General features: G+C 46.1%; 1 protein-coding gene across 5 annotated transcripts in view; it reads right to left on the reverse strand.

The window, feature by feature from the left end:
* The window catches only part of RREB1 (ras responsive element binding protein 1), a 127,688-nt gene that overhangs the window by 22,562 nt on the left and 84,220 nt on the right, over positions 1–20,906 (reverse strand). For all 5 annotated transcript variants that reach the window (XM_016202419.2, XM_016202420.2, XM_016202418.2 and 2 more), the window contains 2 exons: positions 14,553–14,697; positions 13,867–14,003 (listed from right to left, as the gene is read on the reverse strand). In XM_016202419.2, coding sequence (XP_016057905.2) covers positions 13,867–14,003; positions 14,553–14,697 — 282 coding nt within the window. The remainder of the gene's footprint in view (positions 1–13,866; positions 14,004–14,552; positions 14,698–20,906) is intronic.

The following is a 20,906-nucleotide window of genomic DNA, read 5'->3' on the forward strand; positions in this document are numbered from 1 at the left end:
ACCCCAAACCCCAGGGACCATTCCCTGCCAAAGTACCAGAGACTACATCACAGGCTGTGAGGCAGTTAAGTAGGGAGGCAGAATGGTTGCAGCCACTCTGGCTGGAACACAGTCAAGTTCCACACTGCATACTCCAGGGGGCGGCCACCCTCAGAGCCCCATGGCCGCCCCGTCCTGTCCTGCTGCCCTGGAAAGGGCACGTTCTCTTCTATCACCCTGGCTTTAGTCCTCCCAGGCTCAAGTTCAACTGCATGAGCCATGTGGTCACCAACCCATCACCATGTCACCAGTCTGCTGAGAGCTCTGTACTGAATTGAAAGGGCGAGAGAATATCTGAACTGGGGAAATTTAACACTAACCAGATATTAGATGATGTTAGAATATTATTTTTAATTTTTTAGATCAGCGATTTTCAACCAGTGTGCTGCAAGAATCTTTAGAACAGGCAGTACCTGACTATTTAGTCAGGGGCACTAACCTCTTTTCCCTTAGACTGTTAAAAAAAAAATAAAAATAGCCAACACAACAATAGTTGTCTAGTGTGAATGAATCAAAATTATACCTTATTTTTTCTGTCTAATTACCAAAAATTATATTTTTTTTTGGTGTGCTGCAGAATTTTAGTAATTAGTTTGTGTGCCACAAAATGAAAAAGGTTGAAAATTGCTGTTTTAGATGATAATAACGTCTTGTCTACATTTTTTAAAAAGTCCTTTTCCTTTATAATATGTAATAAAATACTTATAAATGAAATGTGTTGCCTGGGCTTTGTTTTGAAATCATCTGGGGTGAGGAAGAGATGAAACACAATTGCCTGTGGGTGGATAATTTCTGAAACTGAGTGATGAGTGTATGGGGGGGTCATTAGAGTAGTCTCTGTACTTCTGCATGTGTCCAAAATGTTCCTTAACACATCTAAAAAACCATCTCATTGCAAATGGCCAATGAGAGTGGGCTGAATTTTTGCTTCTTTTTCTAAGTTTCAACAATGTCCAAACCACTACTTGCAACAGTTGTGTGTGGGGGGCTCAGTCTACAGAAACTCCAGAAGAGAAGCCCCGACACTGAATCTCACTGTGGCACAGGCCATGTAAAGGAGCCCATTTCTCCAGGAAATGCACTGGACAATCACAGGGGCCGGGGGTCTGGAGGGCTCAGGAAGGCCCCACGTTGTGGGATTTACAGGCTGGCAGAATAAGCCACCCAGGGTGGGTTGGGTGGTCAAGTCTATGGTCCATCTGGTTTGCTACTTTATGAACTAGAGATAGTTCACATTTTCTCTCTCCCCTTTCCCCTCTGTCCTGCCTGGGGGGTAAGCAGGTGAGGTCTGGGGAACTGTGGGAGATGGACTCTGGTCTGTGCTGTGCCTGGAAAGAGACTAGGAGATAAAGGTAAGAAAGACTGGGGCAAGCTATAACACAGTGGGCCCTATAGGCACCTTCTGCTTGAAGTCTACACTAACTTGCTCTTCCAGAATTCATAATTAGCACCGCCTACATACATCTTGTGTAGAACATTTGCAGTGTTTTAAATTAATTTTTACCAGTGCCAGGCACTGTCCTGGATTCTGGGTCACTGCAACAAATACCTAAACTCATTTCATCCTAACAACCTAGCGAGACAAACAGCATTAGTAAGACTCAATGATTGAGTGATCCTTCAATCACACCTGAAAGTCCAGGCCTGTTCCTAAGCTCATCTTTCCCCTGTGAAGACAGCAGGGTTTACTATGCCCTGCAGAGAAGGGCTCGTTAATCAAAGTCAGGTAAAGAGGGGGACTTGCTCATAAAAAATGCTTCATGCACATCTTAAATTTTTTATTTAATCTATATAGTTAAATAAACCAGAAACCCTGAGGACTAAGAAGGGCTTCTGGTGGTCAACTGGGCTCAAAAAACAAACACACGCACAAAACCCTAGAGCAGAGCAGCCATTTCTGCACAGGGGCCTCTCATGCAATCTGCACTTAGCAGAGAGGCCTCCTCACTGAACTGCCAGCCGGCACTGGGTTCCTGCCACCTGAGCCAGCCCTTATGAGGGTTTCCTGGAATCCTATTTCAACCAATAGGGTCGAGGCTTTCCCCAGCCAATCTGGGATGCACAGCTCCGACCAATCAGAGCAGCTCTATTCTAACCAATCAGGGGCCAGGAGCGGGGACTTCTGTCTATATAAGCCAGCTCCCCTGTGGCTCTGGAGCACACTTTCCACAAAAGACTGCCTTTCCCTGGCTGGGGCTGAAACACTGAAGACAGGCAAGTGGAACTGACTTGTGCAGAGCAGGCCCATCACAGCAGAGCTGCCTAGCTGAGGAGGGGCCTGGCCTCAGGGCCACCTGACCCCCAGGAAGCCTCACAGGGAGCTGTTCCACAACTGCCATTTTCACAGCCATGCTGTATTACCTGTGAGCTGTTTGCACTAAATAAAGTTTCCTTCTTCACCACACCCCAAACTGGGGGCTCCTGCTGGTGTTTGAATTGGTGCCAATCACTGGTTGACAAAACACATTCCGTTGATCCTCATTATTTGTGGATTCTGTATTTGTGAATTTGTCTTTGTTAAAACTTACTTGTAAACCCCAAATTAGTAGTTGCAGCGCTTTCTGGATCATTCACAGATGTGCACAGCGCTGTGAAAAATTTGAGTTGCCCATGGCACATATTCCCAGCTGAGGTAAAAAAAGGAGACACTCTGCCTTCTTGTTCAGCTCTCAAACTGTAAACAAGTGTCTTTTTGCCATCTACTGAGTGCCACAATCTATTTATAGTGCTTTTTGGTGATTCTGCTGCATAAAATGGCCCCCGGGCACAGTGCTGAAGTGCTGTCTAGTGTCCTAAGTGCAAGAGGCTGTGATGTGTCTTATGGAGAAAATACCTGTTTAAGATAAGCTTCATTCAGGCATGAGTGTAGTGCTGTTGGCTGGGAGTTCAGTGTTAATGAGTCAGTATTATTTATTAAATAAGGTGTCCTTAAACAGAAACACAAATAAAATGAGGTTATGTACTGATCAGCTGATGAAATGCTGGGACCGTGTTTCCTCTAGGAGTAATGGTTCAGCATTCATTCTGTGCTCATGTTGCCCTTACAGAAAATAAGTACAGGAAGAACAAGAACTGACTGGACGCCCATTCACCCATCGTATGTGTGAGGCTAGTTCCACTGAGTGAAGTTCCAGGTTCCTGTCGCTGCATGAATCATACTCATAACATAACATCTTTGATTCCCAGTTTAGATTCAAGGGGGAGCAAGAACCTACATTTTTCCAAGCCAAACTAGACCAGAATCCTATATTTTTACAATTATTTCTCTCGACTGTTTACAGGTAGTCCTGCCCACCCTAAATACGACATAAAAAGAGGCCAATTTGGACAATAACCAAGTCTGCTCAACTTAGATTTTTTTTTTTTTTAAATCCTCACCTGAGGACCTGTTTTTACTGATTCTAGAGAGAGAGGAAGGGGGAGAGAGAGAGAAGCATTGATATGAGAGAGAAACATCAATCGGTTGGCTCCCATACTCGCCCCGACTGGGAATCGAAATTGTGACCTTTTGGTGTATGGGATGATGCTCTAACCAAGTCAGCCACCCAGCCAGGGCTAGTCTATTCTTTTTTAAAAACAATATTTCACTGGCTCATATAAAATTTAATGAAATTGTAGTAAATAATTACAAATATTACTGAACAAAAAGGTTGGGAAGAAATAATACTGACTCTTGGTAGCATGTAAGTCAACTGTAAAAGGTGAACAAGTGGGATGCAAACTCTCTGAACTGTACACCACCTTATAATTAAAGCTTTTGAGCAAGTACCTCACATCTATTTGTTGTTTAACTGAGAAATATGGGTATATTATGTATAGGTATTTATATACACATATATTTGCATGTATATATAACAAGCCGGGTACATTATAAAATATGAAAACAGAAAAAATTAAAGGGTGAGATAAAGTTCTATTTTTTTTTTTTGTACCTTAGAGACCTTTCTGAATACTCTCCACTACTGAGACTACTGCACCAGTGTACAACCTATTGGACATGAATATTCAGTGTGAGAGGCAACATAAGTCGGTTTTATAAAAACAATAGAGAGTCTTTCTTAATAGGGCAATCAGAATTTGCTGCACTTCTATTGTAGCAATTAATTTTTAATAAGGTTGAGTTTTCATCACATCTCTCTCTTCCTCTATTCTCTTATTCAGTTTATAATCCCTCCTGTTTCTGGCTTCAAGGACAGAGGTTCACACATAGTAGGTGCTCAATGAACACATGGCAGAATAAACCAGTGCCAACCACCACTCTGTGTCCTCTGCGGAAGGCAGCTGTGTAGTCGTGGGGGGATGGGCCCAGGGACCACAGGCACTGGGTGGGGAAGTTCCGATTGTGTGACCTTGTAGGATTTATTTCATCTGCATTTTAATTGCCTACTATGTAAAATTCCCCAAACATGCCTGAGATAAGAATCCCCTCATGACCTTGCCAAGAAACCAGAATCCACGTAAGAAGACAGACCTAGGAATCTGTATGTGAACAACACACCAGGTGACTAATAGACAAGTTTGAAAAACAAATTATACTGAGACTTAAGTGATGGGATCTTGAATCTATAAACACCTTAAGCTACAAGCCTGTGAGAGCTTTCACCTTTCTTCTCTAAGCCTGTTTTCTTTCTCATCTGTATGATGGGGATCTTTAGAGCTACTGTAACAGATAACAAAATCTTTGGAAAACTGCAAGGTAGTATTACAGATTTAAACATTATTTCATATTGCTAAGAACATAAAAAAAAAAAAAAAAAATCAGGAACAGCTCATTTCCTGGCAATCAGAGCAAACTGAAAATGCAGGAAAATGGAATTTTAATTTCAAAAGGATGTGTTTTCTCTTTTCACTCTTGAGAACTTCATAATCGTCTCTACTACTTCTGTTTAATTTTGAGATCCTGGGGAGAAATGTGTGTTCTTCCTGGTCAGCCCTCTGCTATATGCCTACAATACCTGCTTCCTCACCACTTTCCCCACCCTCCTGGAGCCACAGCTCACGAAGAGAAGCCCGTACACACACTCAGAGCTTTCTAACAACGTCTAAATAAGGCCCTAGATCTACAACTTCACACCTCTGTTTTCATGGGATTTCAACCAAGGGGCTCCCATTTCACTTCCAAGAAGATAAAGTGTCATCTCACACACAAGCTGCTCAAAAGTGGCAGAGGGAAAAAAAGTGCTTTGAAACCAGAAGCACTTTGCGAGGCTGGTTAAAAGGAAGGAAAAAACACCCACAGAAAAACACTGCCTCCCCTCTCACACTCGGCACCTGTTGACAGACCTAAATAAAACCAGTGAGGAAACCCATCACCCTGAACATTTGGATCAGCCTTTGTCAGCCAGAGACACCCCGCTCAACCAGCCCTCCCAAGGCCCCAGGAAGAAAGTTCTGCAACTTTGTTTCTAAGCAGCTCTTCAAGGACAATGAAGGTCATTGTACATCTGTAAGTGATGCTGGATGCAGAGCCAGCGCAGGCACGGTTCCTGGGGTATTTGCTAACCTCACTTGGGCCTGTCAGTCTTCATTAAGACCACAGCCATTGGTCAGGTGGTCCCCACAACTCTCCCCTTACCCCTAGTTTGGGGGATCTCTCAACTCTGCCCGGAACTTGTGAAGAGCATGACTGCAAAATGTATCGATGGAGTAGAACTGTAGAGTCCTAGGAGAGGGGAGCACTGTAGGACTATTTCATTTTGCAAGTGATTTTGACAATCTGCCACAGGGAAGTTTTACAAACCCAAGAGGCTGTTTTCTGATTTTCTGGCAACAGAGATGGCCCTACGTAGGAAACTGAGGGTAGCTTTTACAAAATGGAAACTACGCTCTCAGTAAGACGAATGCATCTGGGAGGAAATTTATCTAGTTGTAGGATTTAAACAAGCTAATAAAACTCCATCAACTCTTCTAAAAGCAAACTTGTTTCTTTCCTTTTTAAATCACATACAGAAATAGGTACTCTAAGGAAAACAAAAATTCATCAGTGGAAAAACAAGGATAATTTAAGTAAAGGTAAGAGTCCACGTGAAACACAGGGATGAATGCTAACGTGCCATGCAGCCTGTCCTCAACTACAAACGGGTGATCGCCTGTATGAACGCCCCATCATTCTGCTCAAGGAAACATGCTTCTGTGCCCCAAGGCAGCTCACCAGAGCCTATTTCACCCAGAAAACACTTGAATCCCAGCACATGTCAGCAAATGCCTTTATGAGAGAGTCTGAAAACTTAATTTAGAATACTTAAGTAGATTTTAGTATCCCCCTTCCTCCCACGTGACATCCCAGCCCTGGTCCTGCCTCTCACAGGGCTGCTTCCTGGAGGTGGTTCCTATGAGCAGGGCGGGGATCTAGCAGCTCTGTTAGGGGTGGGTGGAGAGGAGGAGCTATAGTTTCAGGGGCATGCAGAGTTGAGCTCTCTTGAATAGCAGACAGGAAAAGCAGCTGCCTTGAGACATATCTCCTCTCCCTTAGCACCACTTGTAATGTCACTGAAGAGGCCTGGGAAGGTGTGAAGCACACATAGGAGGGGGCTGAGGTTGGGGGGGGGGTATGACCCAGGGCACAGAAGTGCCCCCAGGGAAGCATGCAGGGGGTGGGGGTGAGCCCAGTTTCCACTGTGGCCCCTGGTATGGCAGGACTGGGGGCTCCCAACACTGGAAGCTGGAGGGAGGCACCCTGACCGCAAAGCCTTCAACGTATACTTTAGCTCTTCTTGTCCCTTCTCTTTTGGAAATCAAACAAAACAAGCAAAATCCCACAGCACACCGGCTCTGACCTTGACATTGGCCGGGCTAGAAAGAGCACATTGTTAACATGGTAGAGAAGTCTGACTCCCACTACAGCGGCGAGCTGCCCGGGTCCTAAAGCCACAGAGAGACCTGGCCCGCCAGCCAGTACTCAACCCCTGCCTCTGGCTGCCACAGCAAGATGACAGCAAGGGAAAGGCTGGAACCAGCCAGTGCAGGCAGGCCCAGGAAATACTCTCCTTTGTTAGCTGAGGTTTGTCCTTTCAATCCTCAAAGGACTTTATTGCAAATAAATGATGTTCTTGTTCATAGCCAGATCCACGACTAGTCTTAAAAACAAACAAACAAAAGTTAACATTTTAAACTCATTGAGTTGAGAACTGACATGTACCACAGCTCGCCTAACGAGGCAGGGCACCACAGTATCTGTTCTTTTTCTTTCCTTGCCTGGCTAGTGTGGCACAGTGGTTAAGCATCGACCCATGAACCAGGAGGTAATGGTTGGATTCCCGGTCAGGGCACATGCCCAGGTTGTGGGCTCGATCCCCAGTGGGGGGCGCGCAGGAGGCAGCCGATCAATGACTCTCATCATTCATGTTTCTCTCTCTCTCCCCCTTTCCCTTCTTCTCTCTGAAATCAATAAAAAAACGTTTTTTTTTTAAAAAAAACCATTTTCTTTTCTTCTAAGAACACTGCATAATTCTGGGCAGGGAAGACGCGCAGTGTGACAATGTGCTGTCATGGTCTGGTATTCTGGGTAAGGAACCCTGAGTAGAGCCAGCAGTGCTGATGGCTCACAGTAGGGATAACAGGCACTTATCAGGAATAACTGCCATAAGTAAAGGTATAAGCACTGATAACCACTAAAAAGCTGCTACTTTTTATTTTATTTTTACATATGAAAGGGACATTAGAAGTATGATAGCAAGAAACTGTTTTTTAAAATCATTACCTAAGGATATGTTTTTATTGATAATTTTTTTTTTAGAGAAGGGAAGAAAGAAAGAGAGAAACATCGATGTGGGAAACATCAGTCGCCTCCCATCCGTACCCTGACTGGCAATCAAACTCACAACCTTTTGGTGTGTGGGAAGATACTCCAATCAACTGAGCTACCCAGCCAGGGCCTAACAACAAGCTTCTAAACAACTTTCCCAAAGCACCCAAAATGGGCGGGGAGCATGTATACACATCCAAGATTGAAAGTCAGCCCTGAAGGCAAATTTATCAGCAATGGGATTTACAGAAATGAAAAACAAGGCAACCAAAAAGGTTTTTTGCTTTTTTAAAAATAAACCTAGTGGCTAAACAATCTCGGGACTAGCCCCTCCCAGTGCTCACTACAATAATATTTTCTCCGTCAGGTGACCTTAACTCTCCAGAACAAGAAAAAACTTTTTTCCCTATGCTAAAAGTATTTTCAAAAGAACGCTTTGGTAAATTTCAAACATCAGGAAACACATTTTGTTAGCATCTCAGGTTTCTCCAACAATCTAAGGAAAATGATGTGTGGTGCTATTATTTAAAGGTATCAAGTCCCTTCAAGCTTTTAAATATGTGACTTTTCGCACAGGTGGATTACAAAACTTGGTAGGTAGGATTCAAACCAAATTTAAGTAGTCACTCAGTTTTCCCAATCTTTACAAAAGCAAAACTAGATAAAAGAGGCTCTTTATAAAAATAAATAAAGGAAACCTGCTTTAATATTATCTGTCAAGTAAATAGTACCTGGGAGAAGGTCTGGAATTTGACTTCTCAATTTCACTGGAATGGGCGACCCAAAAAGAGACACAAACCATAACTGTAAACGTTGCAAGGTTTAAAATACCAGAAAGGGCATATTCTAAATGATAGTATCAGAGGTAAATGCTCATTCAGCATTTGTTACAGTATGATGGACTGTGAATTGTCTTCTTCCCCCTCACAGCAGTCCTGAAATCCATTTTGCAGATGGGGAAACTGAGTCTGAACTCTTGAGAGACCACAGAGTTGGCAGGCAGCTAGGATGGAGCCAGTAGCTTAATACCTCCCTGCTCCACTGCTATGCTGTCAGTTCCGAGGACAGTTATCTGCAGGTGCCCAGCTCCTTCTACAACCCGCGCCACATTCTTGATGCCTGCACACTGGACAGCGGCTCCCCTGGGAGCCTTTCTTAGCACTAACACTCCCGAGCTGCCAGCAGGCCCAACCCCTGTCATCAGAACCTGTAAAATACCTTGCTAAGAAAGCTGCTGCTCACCATGGCCAATTTCCTGAGATACTGGATTTCTTGCTCATTACAGTGTTTTAATCGAGACACTGACATTCTTTTTAAAAAGGGATTTCAGGCTTCATTTTTCCTGTTCTGTCTCCGGAGGCAAGAAGGGCTAAGTGCAAACAGCCTCTCCTCGGAGCCCTGCCCAGCTCAGACATTCCTCTCCTCTCGAGCCCACCCTCCCCTCCAGTCCTGTCCCAGCTGAGAACTGACATCCAACAGCTGCACTAATCTCTAGGTTGCTGGGAGCAACAGTGTGGGCCCTGTGACAGGGCCCTGGCCAGGGGCGGGGCAGCCTGCCCTCCCCACACCCAGGAATCCACCAGGCTGCACACGGTGTCCCAACACCCTGCTCGGTCTGTTCAACCAAACCAGTGTGGCATGAAGCCCAGGCAGACCTAGGGCTGGGGTGAGCCCAGAAGCCAGTGGCTGTCCCCACCCGGCACAACCTAAGTCATAGAGAGTATCCTTGGGCAGGGTGGAGAGGGGGCAGTCCTGACAAAGGTGTCTCCTGCTTCTAGGCCCGCTGGGAAGGAGGGGGGGGCAGAAGGGAAGTGTCCTCCCCTCCACCCTCAGCCACCAGCATCATTTTAAATTTGCTTCCATCCCACCTCTGAGTTGAGCCCTGGACCCCTGAAACTCAAATACAAGATGCCAACAAACATTTTGTAATACCCTCTTCCCTATTTTTAGAATGGCATTTAACAAGCGTGGAACCAGTGTCACCTGAATTAGTCTGAGGGTCTTCCTGCAGGTCATGGGTGTGTGGTAAAGGGAGTTGAACACTCTGTGGAACACGTGAGAACCCCGAAGAAAGAAGGGTCTGGCACCTCTCTCCACTGCCGAGACGAGGGGCAGCCCCAGCCCGTCCTCCACGCCACAGCAGCACTGACCCTCCCTCCACGCAGCGGTGCCTGTCAGAGGCCACCTGGGCTCCTGTGGACTAATTCCTGACACAGACTTAAGGGCACTGCCTTCAAATCTGAAATCCCCTTACAGACAACCAAGATCACAATCCAGTCAGCAGAGGGCCTCCCCCAGAGGACCGCAGGGAGCACTACCAATCCCATGTAGTACCCAGGGAAGCTTTACACCAGCGGGGTAAGGCTCCCTCTGCTTGAACACGGGCATCCTGCCCTCCCTGGCCCTGAATCTGCCCCCTTCGCTTTTTATACTGCTCGTTTACTTGCTTTCTGACTGGCCCCTGAGGGGCCGTCCCCAACATCACTATTTTTTTCTCAAGTCTAGTCCATCACCTGACACATAATAGGCACTCAATCATTTGCTAAAGTGATTAAAAAATTATTACTCGATCTCCTTCAATCAAGCCATGTAAGATTATACAATAACTTTTGCCAGACTGTGCCCCCAGCTGCAGCCGCATCGCCATGGCTTTTGCCAGACTGTGCCCCCAGCTGCAGCCGCATCGCCATGGTGACCACCCAGCTATCACCTGTTGGGGCTCAGCCCCGGTCAGCCAGACATAAGCCACTCAGACACAAGACCAGGGGCCACTGAAGCAAAGCCGCTGCCCTGGTGCCCTCCCCGCCACAGGTGGGCTTGTCCTAGACCTGCCCCTGCAAGGTGGGTTGCAGAGCACCTGGAACACGCCTGCTCAAACGGATGGGCTGTGACCATGCCACACACCCTGACTGCAAAGACTTAGTACATAAATAAGAATGTAGAACACATCACTGATGATTTTTATGTTGTACCTGTGTTGACATATTTTGGACATACTGGTACAATCAACAAAGCATCACCAATTTCACCTGTTTCTTTTTGTTTTCTAAAATGTGGCTACTAAAAAATTTAAAATGACATTTGTGGCTCTCATCCTACCTGTGCTGGTGGGCACTGACGTGCACCTCCCTTCCAGCTGGCTTTATTCATGACAGTGTACTGCCTGTTACTCTGTTCTATTCTTATAACCAAGCAAGAAATTCAACACCTCGAAACATCCCCACACAGGGATGTCCTTTTTCATCCACCTGCTCGCTGAACACTCTTGCCCATCACCTGATTCCAAATGCCAAGTCTCAATAAGCCCTGCGCTTCTTCCTTTCTGGGGAGCTGTGCAGAGGGGCCGGTTCAGTTCTAGTCTTGTCAGGGCCCAGGCAATAACTGACGAGAGCCAGAATTGCTATAAGCGGCTTCGTGTCTGCCTGTTGTTCTACGCTGACACTTCTGTTAATTTGAAACACAGAGGAACAGAGGACAACAGCCTTAGCGGTTATACGAGTTTAGATGTCCAACACTTTTTATTAAGAAACAACGAGCATCCTGCCAGTTTTGGGGGTGGGGGCAAGGGTAGGAGAGAAGAGAAGCCAACAGCTGTTTTGAGTTATAAACTTTCTGTCTAAACTGGTAGCATCTATCCCACTGTGGTTCTGCTGCCTCTGGGGTTTGCAAATGGAGTTGGTGCCTATTTTAGCTCTGGGTTAACAAGCAGTTTCTCCCACCAGCTACTGTCACAGTTCACTGCCTGGCTGGGCCCTGCTGGCTCCTGCCTGCCCCCATGGCCTCCTTGATAGCAGGCTATTATGTGGAAAGGCAGAGCAGTGAGGAGAAAAGGGAATTAACTATGTTCTGTAATCAACTCCTTTTGGTTTCCAGACACAAGCCCCACCCCACCTAGCAACAGCCACTAGACGGGATGGCTGGCTGTCCCGTTTGCCCAACAGAAGCAAGGCAACCCCTTCTTATGGCCACTGCTGGGCGCTGTGGGTGCAGCACCCAGGGACTCCAGTAGGAGGGAGGGCTGCCAGGAGGGTCGAGTCCCTTCCAAGCTACAAAACTTCTCCAGTCAACCTCTCACCAAACAAGGAGCATTATTAACTCCTGGGTAGGGAAGGAAAACAGGCAGGACTTGAGGTTCAACATGGTGGTCCTGGTGGCCTTGGCATCATGGCAAGCGAATTGCCCACCAAATTGTGCAGAACGGAACCACCAGTGTCCAGTGCAATCCCCATCTCCATCCTTGCTGAGTAGCAAGCACAGCCTGTCCCCGGAGAAGTTGCTTGTGGAGAAGGCTCCATTCCACCCTCACGCAGGCCGGCGTTTAAGAAGGGACACCTGATCCTTCTCTATCACTGCTGCAGCCACCCAGAAATCTCTACTGGGACTCAAGCTATTTTCCCTGAGGGGAGAATTATCTAGAAGGAGGCAAGTGGGTAGTTCCTAATGCTACCTGAGCACAGAGTAAAGCATGAAGTGAAATAAAACATATGAAGGAGCTCGGAGACTAGCAGTGAGTTTACTTTGCAGTGACAGGATCTGGGGGTCCCACAGGCTATTCCTGCCTCTGCCCACAACTCGCCATGTGGTAACTTCACCTCTGTTTGCTCAGGTCCTCAGTCTAGAGAACTATTTCAATATTCACCACCCACCACAAGCCCACATCCTGGAGATGCTGTGGATGTTAATAAAACGGTGAAGTCAAGTTCCTGAATCTCTCAGAACTACAGAGCCTATAAAAGAAAGAGTCAAATGCTTTTTCTTGGTAGACAAAGAACAACTGTTAAGAGACAGGTCTCAGCATCAGAGAACTGAAGGCCTGAAAAGGAACACAGGGATTATCCTTCAAGGTTCAGATGCAGCTGGTCCAATCCCGACAACAGGCCCATGCCCACTCCCAGGCATCCTGCAATTTCCCAAGACGGGGGAGTTATGCAACGACATTTTATAGCACTTCAATTGCTCAGCAGTTTAAAATCTTCATAAATCCTTTTTCCCCTAATGAAAAAAATGTCAAGCTAATGTGATTAAGGATAATGATATTTGACACAGCTTTAAGTTACCGTACAATTAATTAGGCTTTTCCCTCAACACACAAGTCTTCAGCTTGCTCAGACCCCTTCACTCCTCAGTCACAACCGAACAGGTGTCTCAAGAAGGCAATGTGGTCCATACATTGTGAGTCACACACAGATGTCGATGTCCAGATTTCTACACCCCATTGTCTCCTGAAACCCGAAGCTGAAGCCGTGCATGCGCTCGCCTGCCCTGGGGACCCTGGCAGACATGCAACTCTCCTGCCGCACATGGCGCCTCCCGATGGCGCCAGGCTCTTTCCAATGCTTAAAAACTATAAAAGCAGCAGCTCAGTAGGGAAAGGTTCCAAGCCTATCTGCTCACTAAGAACACAGGGCTTTCTGCCTGATGAACATGTTCTCAGAGAAGGTAGGGAAAGAAAGCTGAGTGCCTGCCCCCCACCCCTGTCACATTCTGCTGGGAAGTGATATTAGCATGCACTGTATGGGAAGGCTGAAGATCAGAAAACTAGAGCCAGTGGAGACCTAACCTTGAGGCTGGACCAGAAGAACCATCACCCATCACTGTTTCTCTGTGATGGGCTTCAGTTGTCAAATGTTGCATGAAGTTGAACTTGGTCTCACCCCAAAATGCACTCTCCATGGTCAGTGCTACCAGTCCAGTCCAACACCTATGGGCACCGGCTATGCCCTTCCTGTCCTTACCACATACTCTTGCACAGCTAACAATCATTTGGGTTGCAACACCTCTTGTGAAAATAATGTGCCTGCTGCCCAAAAGCCCGTGAGAGGAGACTCGAGTGCATGCCTCGCCGGGAGTGAAGGAAGCAGTGAACCTCAGTGAACACGTCCTGTGGCTACAGTCACCTTCACTCTCACACCTTTCAGCCCGACCACGCACACCATTCTTAATGGCCTAACATCCTCATTCCAAGTTGACAACATTTCAGCCCAGTATGTAGTGACGAGAGAAAGGGATATGCCAGCTGGCAGAGGAAACAGGAACGGGAAAGAGATTTCCAGAGTGCAGGTACAGTCCACCCTCCCTCCTACCTTAGTGGGTTATCTGAGTGGGTCTCCATGTGGGTCTCCAGTCCATACTTGCAAACAAACTCCTTGAAACACACTGGGCAGTGATACACTTCATCAGCCTTCTTCTCCAAGTCACCTGACTGCCCATCTTCTACCATCTTAGGGGAGAGGAAAAAGCAAAGTCATGAAGGAGGCTTCCCACACGGGCTTGCTTCCGAAGAGAAGCCACCACTCAGTTCAGAGGCTATCTAAAAGGAGAGGGTGCCACCTCCTAGGTATTTAGGATGCACCTGACCGGTCCTTCACTCATGCAACCAGTACTCACTAAATATAACATCTATCCGTCCGTCCACCCACCCTCAACCCACTCATCCATTCAACAAATATCTACAAAGCACCCAGCACCTGACAGGTACTGGGAGTAAAAGAGTGAGGACAAGTCCCTAACACTTATGAAGCTCCTATTCTAGCCAGAAAAAAAAAAAAGCACAGGAGCAACAGAGCAAGCTCTTCATTTCATCAGTGGGCTTGGAGAGGGGGCTCCACAGAGGAAGCACACAGGCTCTCTCTTCTGTAGACACCTTACAAAACAGTGAAAACAGTGTGGGAAAACACAGGCCAGTCCCCAAACTGCTAAAACAAAGACTAGTGGTATTTCTACCAAGAGTCCTGTGGTTAGGCACATCTGGGCTGGGAGCAGGGAGGACCTTTTTAGAAGGAGCTGGGTCTTCTTTCTCTGACTCGACATCGTGACTCAGTTTCCTTTTGGAGGACAGCCGCCTGCGCTTCAGCGGGGATGGAGGGGCTGTAGCAGTAGCACTGTTAGGGTCCTTCTCATGAATCTTCATATGTCTGGAAAGAACACAGATACACAATGTGATTTGGCAAAAAACTGAGTTGGTTGATGTCTTTTAAATTTTTTATATTTTATGTTTAGGCTTTGGAAAATATTCTCAAGAAGTATGATAATTTATATAGTGACTTCTCTGTTTTTAAAACCTATAACCTCCTCAAAGCCTCTTCAATCTCTTGCAACTGCTATCCAAAAATGTCACTTAACACCCTGCTGTCTGTTGGGAGACATCCATGAACTTCACTGACACCAATGGGACAAAAACAGAGTATCTGATGACCTATTCTTCTTATTCAGGCAAAATGGACTATTTTAGGGCACAAAATTCTACAGAATAAAGAATTCCCAGGCACCACTAGTTCACAAACCAAGTAATCACTTTGTATTTGCCCCAGAACCCAACCCCCCTTTACGAGTACTGTTTTCTCTTTCTTCTGCTTTCTGAAGGATGTTAGGGGTCAAATTTGAGAAGTTCTGACAGAGTAAATATCTGGGGTGCTTATTAAGACCCCCAAAGCCTTTCCATGCTGTTCATGGTGTTGGTGGATTAACAGCTCACGCGAAGAGCTGGAATAGTAAAATGAGTCAGTTACATGCTACAACCCTGATATCTACGAGACTAGGATGATACATGTAAGAGTTTTATGGATACCTGCTTTAAAGTGACCTAACTTGACCAAGTTTTAAAACAAACATCCTAAGAACAAGGTCTAGGACCTATAAGGAAGGAAAGTGCATTACGAAAAGACAGTCTCAGTGTCCTCCCACTGTGACATAAAGGTTCAGTCTTCCTAATGACAATCACCACGTCTCTGACTGAGTTAGACTGTGCCCCACGGCAGGTTGCAGCCACAGTTTCTATAAATAACTTTTATAGGATTGCCGTAAGGAGGCGTTCTTAGGATGGGAAGAAAAGCATCGTTTTCATGAACTGTCCGGTCACACTTGTAAACGGAAGTGCGGCCCACTTTCTGCTGTGCCTTCTTCAGAGACAGGCTGGGGATGCAAAGGCGAAGGAGCCTGCGAACCACAAGCCGGACACAGGCTCTCGGCCCAACTCCACGACACGGCTAAGACAATGCCTCTCCCTCCACAACCCGCCCTGCGACACCTGCATGGCCTCTTTCCCGTGTGTGTGGAGGGTAAGATGCTGATTTCCCTCGCTCTGGTTCTACAGGCGCATTCTGGCCGACCGAGAGGTCCCTGCATAGCCGCTGCCCAGAGCACCAGCCTGACCCTACGCCGCAGCTCAGATGTGGCCTGACCTCTGCGGAAACGGCCTCAGGGAGGAGGCAGGCCTGTTCTTAGGGGAACTGCTGTGGTGGAGCCAGAGACCCCGTGGCAGAGAATGGAAAAGAACCCCAACCGTAACACCCGTGTTGACGCAGTACCTCACTTAGGTTATTAGGAGAGGGTGCTGTTATTAGTTCTTGGTGACCCAGAGCCTTGGGAAAGTTCATGAAAACAGCCTCCCTCCAAGTATGTGCTCTATTCTAAGGTGATTTAAGGAGACCACCACTTAGTATCAGCATTTGGAGGGGAAAAAAGAAAGGCTGGCAAGTTTCTTTCTTTCTTTTTTTAAAAAAATGTATCTTTATTGATTTCAGAGAGAGGAAGGGAGAGGGAGAGAGAGAGAAACATCAGTGATGAGAGAGTTGTCATTAATTAGCTGCTTCCTGCACATTTCCTACAGGGGAATGAGCCTGGAACCCTGGCGTGTGCCCTGACCGGGAATTAACCTTGATCTCCTGGATCCTAGGATGATGCTCAACCACTGCGCCACGCCCGGATGGGTTGGCAAGTTTCTTTAGACATTTATTGGATGGCACATTCCAACTTAAAAAAAAATTTTTTTTCATAGCATCTAAAAATTAAGAAAGTCTGATAACACTAAGGGATACAAATTAGTACCAAACCCACCCTCCCTTTCAATAAATAACTTGAAATTAACTTAAGAAAAATGAATACCCTTTTCAACTGTCAACAGGTTCCTTGTGCAGATGACCATGAGGCTACAGTAACCTGTGAGAAGACCGGAAATCAGATCGACAATTGTGGGCAGTTCACTAGCTCATGCCAAGTTGTGCCTTCTCTATCACGTGATCCTAGTGTATCTAGTTCTTAGGATTTATGACAATTTGTTTTCACAGAGAGAGGAAGAGGAAGATAAGAGCGAGCACTCTGAGGATCTGGCGGGAACTTGACACAGAATGTTAGTCCATGTTGCAGATGTGGCTGCTGAGGTGCGGAGAGGCTGGCAGCCCCAGGACCTCTCAGCGAGGACGGAACGGTCCTTCGTGTGCCGACACCAGAGTCCATGATTTTCCTCCATGTCGCCTCAGAAGGCCAAGCCTTTGGATCTGTGTTCTAGGATCACAGGCTGAAATCTTAGGGCTCTAACAGAACCTGGACACTTCCTTTCTGAGTGACTATGGCCCAAGGACGAGCAGCTGATAGCAAATGCTAATAAAATTTCAATAGGGAGTGAAGGTTCCGAGGTCAGGCAAAACCATTCCCCGCATCCAGTCCTGCCTCTGTCTTCTTCTAAAAAACTGGGACAGCCCTTGAACTGCATCCCTGTCAAAGGCAGGGAGAGGAGACCAGGTCCAAGCAGTCTTGAGGGGCTGGGGCAAGTATGAGGCTTCCCAGCACACCAACCCACTCCAGTTTTCCGACTGAGCCCAGCTGGAGAGCCAGGTTCGAAGCTAAAGCAATACTCCGTTAGAGGGTTAAATTTCCGGTTGCTGGACAACATACAGGGTGTCCCCAATCTGTCCTTTCAGCTACATGGCGACCAACAGCTGCAGGCTCATTTAAGAACTTAATTCAGTCAATAGTTGAGCTGCCAGGGTTGGGAGCTCCAACCATTTCTGGAGTTGGTTGTGACCTGTGGTTAATGATACTCCTCCCCCGACCCCTGCTCTCCTTCCCTGGCCTCTCACAGCAGGACTGGCTGCACCGACTGGCTGCATTAGCTGCCCACTTCTTCCCGAACCCTCACAGGAAGTGGGGCGAGTCACCACGATGAGCCAGTCTCGGCCCCTTTCCCGCAGAACACGGCCAGAATGGAGAGGAGAGCTGGTGCGGGCGAGACCATTCTATTTCTCTTCCTTTTCCCCCCTCAGGTTTTGTATCAAGGACAAATTCATCTAATTTCCCTAAGAATCAATAAATTACAATGAACTTCAGAACTGGGAGGGAGATGAGATGATGTCCAACTTCCCACTCAACACGGAAAGTCTTCACTGTTGTTCAGATATAAACACACCAGACATACCACCTAGTTCTGCTTGAATACTTCCAGCCACCAGGATGTCTCAATTTTCAACAGTGCTAATTATTAAAATCGTCTTCCCCATGCTAAGTCAAAAATTCCACCCTTCTTTGTCCATCTGTCCTCAGGGGTAACAGAGAATCAGTCTGCATTCTCTTAGACCCAGTAGCTCTTCAATAGTTCAGGACGATGACTGCCTTTCTCCAGAGCTTCCTTAAAATCTCCAGCTCCTTCAGCCAGCTCCCCCAAGCTCAGCTCTCATCTGCTGAATTATACTAATCACTACTAACCTTGGAATGCTCTCCAGTTTGTAAATGTCTTTCACAAAATGCTGGGTCAAAAGGGAGTACCAATGTGGATGTGGTCGGAGAGTGAAAGCCACAGGGCTGGGACCCCCCCTCCCCCCAAGGCTGTGTAAACAGCTGGGGTTTCCTTATGTATGTTTAACAGCAACGTCACAACCTCAGTTCCTAAGAGCCGTCTCCTCCCTTCTGCACCTGAACAGTTAACGACTTTTCACACTTTCCAGATTGGCAAGGATGAGAAATATGCAGTGTTGGTGTGGTAAAGTATGCTTCTCATTCCCAGCACTAGCTCCTAGTGGCACATAGTAGGTGGTCAATAAATATCTGCCAAAATGGATGAATAAATGAATGAATAAGTATTTGCCGAATCACTGAATGGAGGGAGGGGTGGGTGAAGTAAATGCTGAAAATCTATTACACCTGCAGTATCACTACAACATATGCCATCAGTTTCTGAGATACCTTATAGTTTCCTTTACTAGGATTTAATGCTAGCAAACTTGCTATGAGACTGTACAGTAAACAGTGCTGTACTGAAGACTTTAATGAAAAACACCCCAAATGTGAACAGAGGACACACGCTAATTTTTCTCTATTGGAATTAATCTGTATTCATGCATTCAAAACTCAAAGTTTTGAGTTAATGTAAACTCAAAGTAAGCATCTGCTTTCTGCATAACATTCTAAAATTTTCTTTTGGAGGCCTGCCACTTCAATAGTAGCAATCCTGCCACACCTGGTCTGAGGAAGGGGTTTTATAAGAGCTCTTTCAGGAGTCCGTTCACAACACCCAGAGGAGCTTTTACAGTGAGGATCCAAACAAATACTGCAGATGCTTCCTAAACTAGGAAAATAGTCTAAACTGGAGTACTTTTTAGCACTGACAGGAGCCTACTTTGAATTTTGAGATGGATGCTGATTTTCAAAGTTTTCCTCCCATAAATATTACCATTATATTCTAAAATGTGAAAAGATCCACTATAGCCAGGGTGGGCCGCCTGGAAGAATAAGGAATATATCAGAGCTAAACCAAATATACCTTGTACAAGAGCTGAAGGCCAATCCAGCAATTCATGGAGACAGACCCATTTCTAAAGCACATCCATCTTTTCCTCCTTGAACTTCCTCGTTTCTAGTTCCCAAAAGGGGAACTTTCTGCTGACCTTTCTTAGGTATGTAAATCTGTGCATTTGGAAATAGAGGTAAACTCTTAGCCATTCAAGCCATGGCTTGCTCTGAGAAGCAAACAGGAATTGGGACAAATGAAAAAAAGCAAATTTGGGTAGAAGATGGTGTAGGAGACAGAGCGACCAGGTGATGGCACTGAAGTCTTGGGGCAGTCTCGGGGCTATGAGACGGTGTGTCCTGGTTCTATCACCTTGAAACCATGGAGACTCCCCAAGTTACTCAGGTGACCTCAGCTTCAGTTTTCACATCTGTAAAATGTCCCAGGAGAATAGTACCAGCCTCCTAGAGCAAGACACTGACATTTTTTGGATGTAAGCATTAAATCTCTTCCTGGCTCACCAGCAGTCCCTGCATAAGTTTACCAGGTACAAATATATAACAAAAAAGTTGGGAAGTTTTGCCCTGGGCAGGTGGCTCAGTCAGTTGGTAGTGTCATCCTGTAAACCAAAAAAGGTTGTGGGTTTGATCCCCAGTCAGGGCATGGAGGCAACTGATTGATGTTTCTCTCTCCCTCTCTTTTCCTCATTCTCTAAAATCATTAAAAACATATTTTTTAAAAATAAACTGGTCTTTAAAAAAAGTAAATACAATCAATAAAAACATATCCTCAGGTGAGGATTTTTTTAAAAAGCTGGGAAGTTAACATTATAGAATTATTTTTTTGGGTAAAATCCTTTGAAAAACTCTCAACAAGTTTAAAGAATCATGTTGTAGAAGGTGTCCTCAAGGCAAGTCTCAAACATTCTCCAAGAGTTCCCATATCTAACTTGCAGGTGAAGGCCAAAGCTCAGGTGACATCTAGACACTTCCAGTATTTGCTAACTTTTCAGCCTTAATTTCCTTATAAGTTTTATTTATGAACAGCATTATAAGGAAGGTCACTCCTTCAGGACACAGGACACAAACTGTACACAAATTGTACTCAGCACTGCTTAGGGACGCCAAACTGAAGTCAACAGGTTCAAAACAGGTTTTTACAGCCTGATTGCAGACATAACTCCACTCCTACTATTCCCTGTGCTTTTCCAGCAAAGCCTTGTGACAACCAGAGAATGAATGAGATTTAGAAGCATCACAGCTCTACAACCCATGCTTGGGTCAAAGAAAAGAAAGCCTGCAGAGAGACCTGTGTATGTTCCTGTAACAGATGCTCAGAGGCAGAGAGGGTGGGAGCTGTGACACTTATAATGTCAACAGAGTCCAGTGCCACCAAATGAGGGGAAGGGAGTGAAGACAGAGGTGTAGGGGGGCGAGGAGACAGAGGATGGCACAGCAACAATCAAGCCACTCCCCGTGTGGCCCCACCTGTGAGCTCAAAGGCACCTTCTAGTAATTCGGGTGTTGTTCAGGGTCAGTCATGCTTATCCAGAAGGCAGGCCACACCAGCTCTGCCTGGGTGGGGAGGAAGGTCGGACAATGGTGTACGCAGCCTTGCTGACTA

Source organism: Miniopterus natalensis, chromosome 9 (genome assembly GCF_054644295.1).
Source record: "Miniopterus natalensis isolate mMinNat1 chromosome 9, mMinNat1.hap1, whole genome shotgun sequence".
NCBI classification, from domain to species: domain Eukaryota; kingdom Metazoa; phylum Chordata; class Mammalia; order Chiroptera; family Miniopteridae; genus Miniopterus; species Miniopterus natalensis.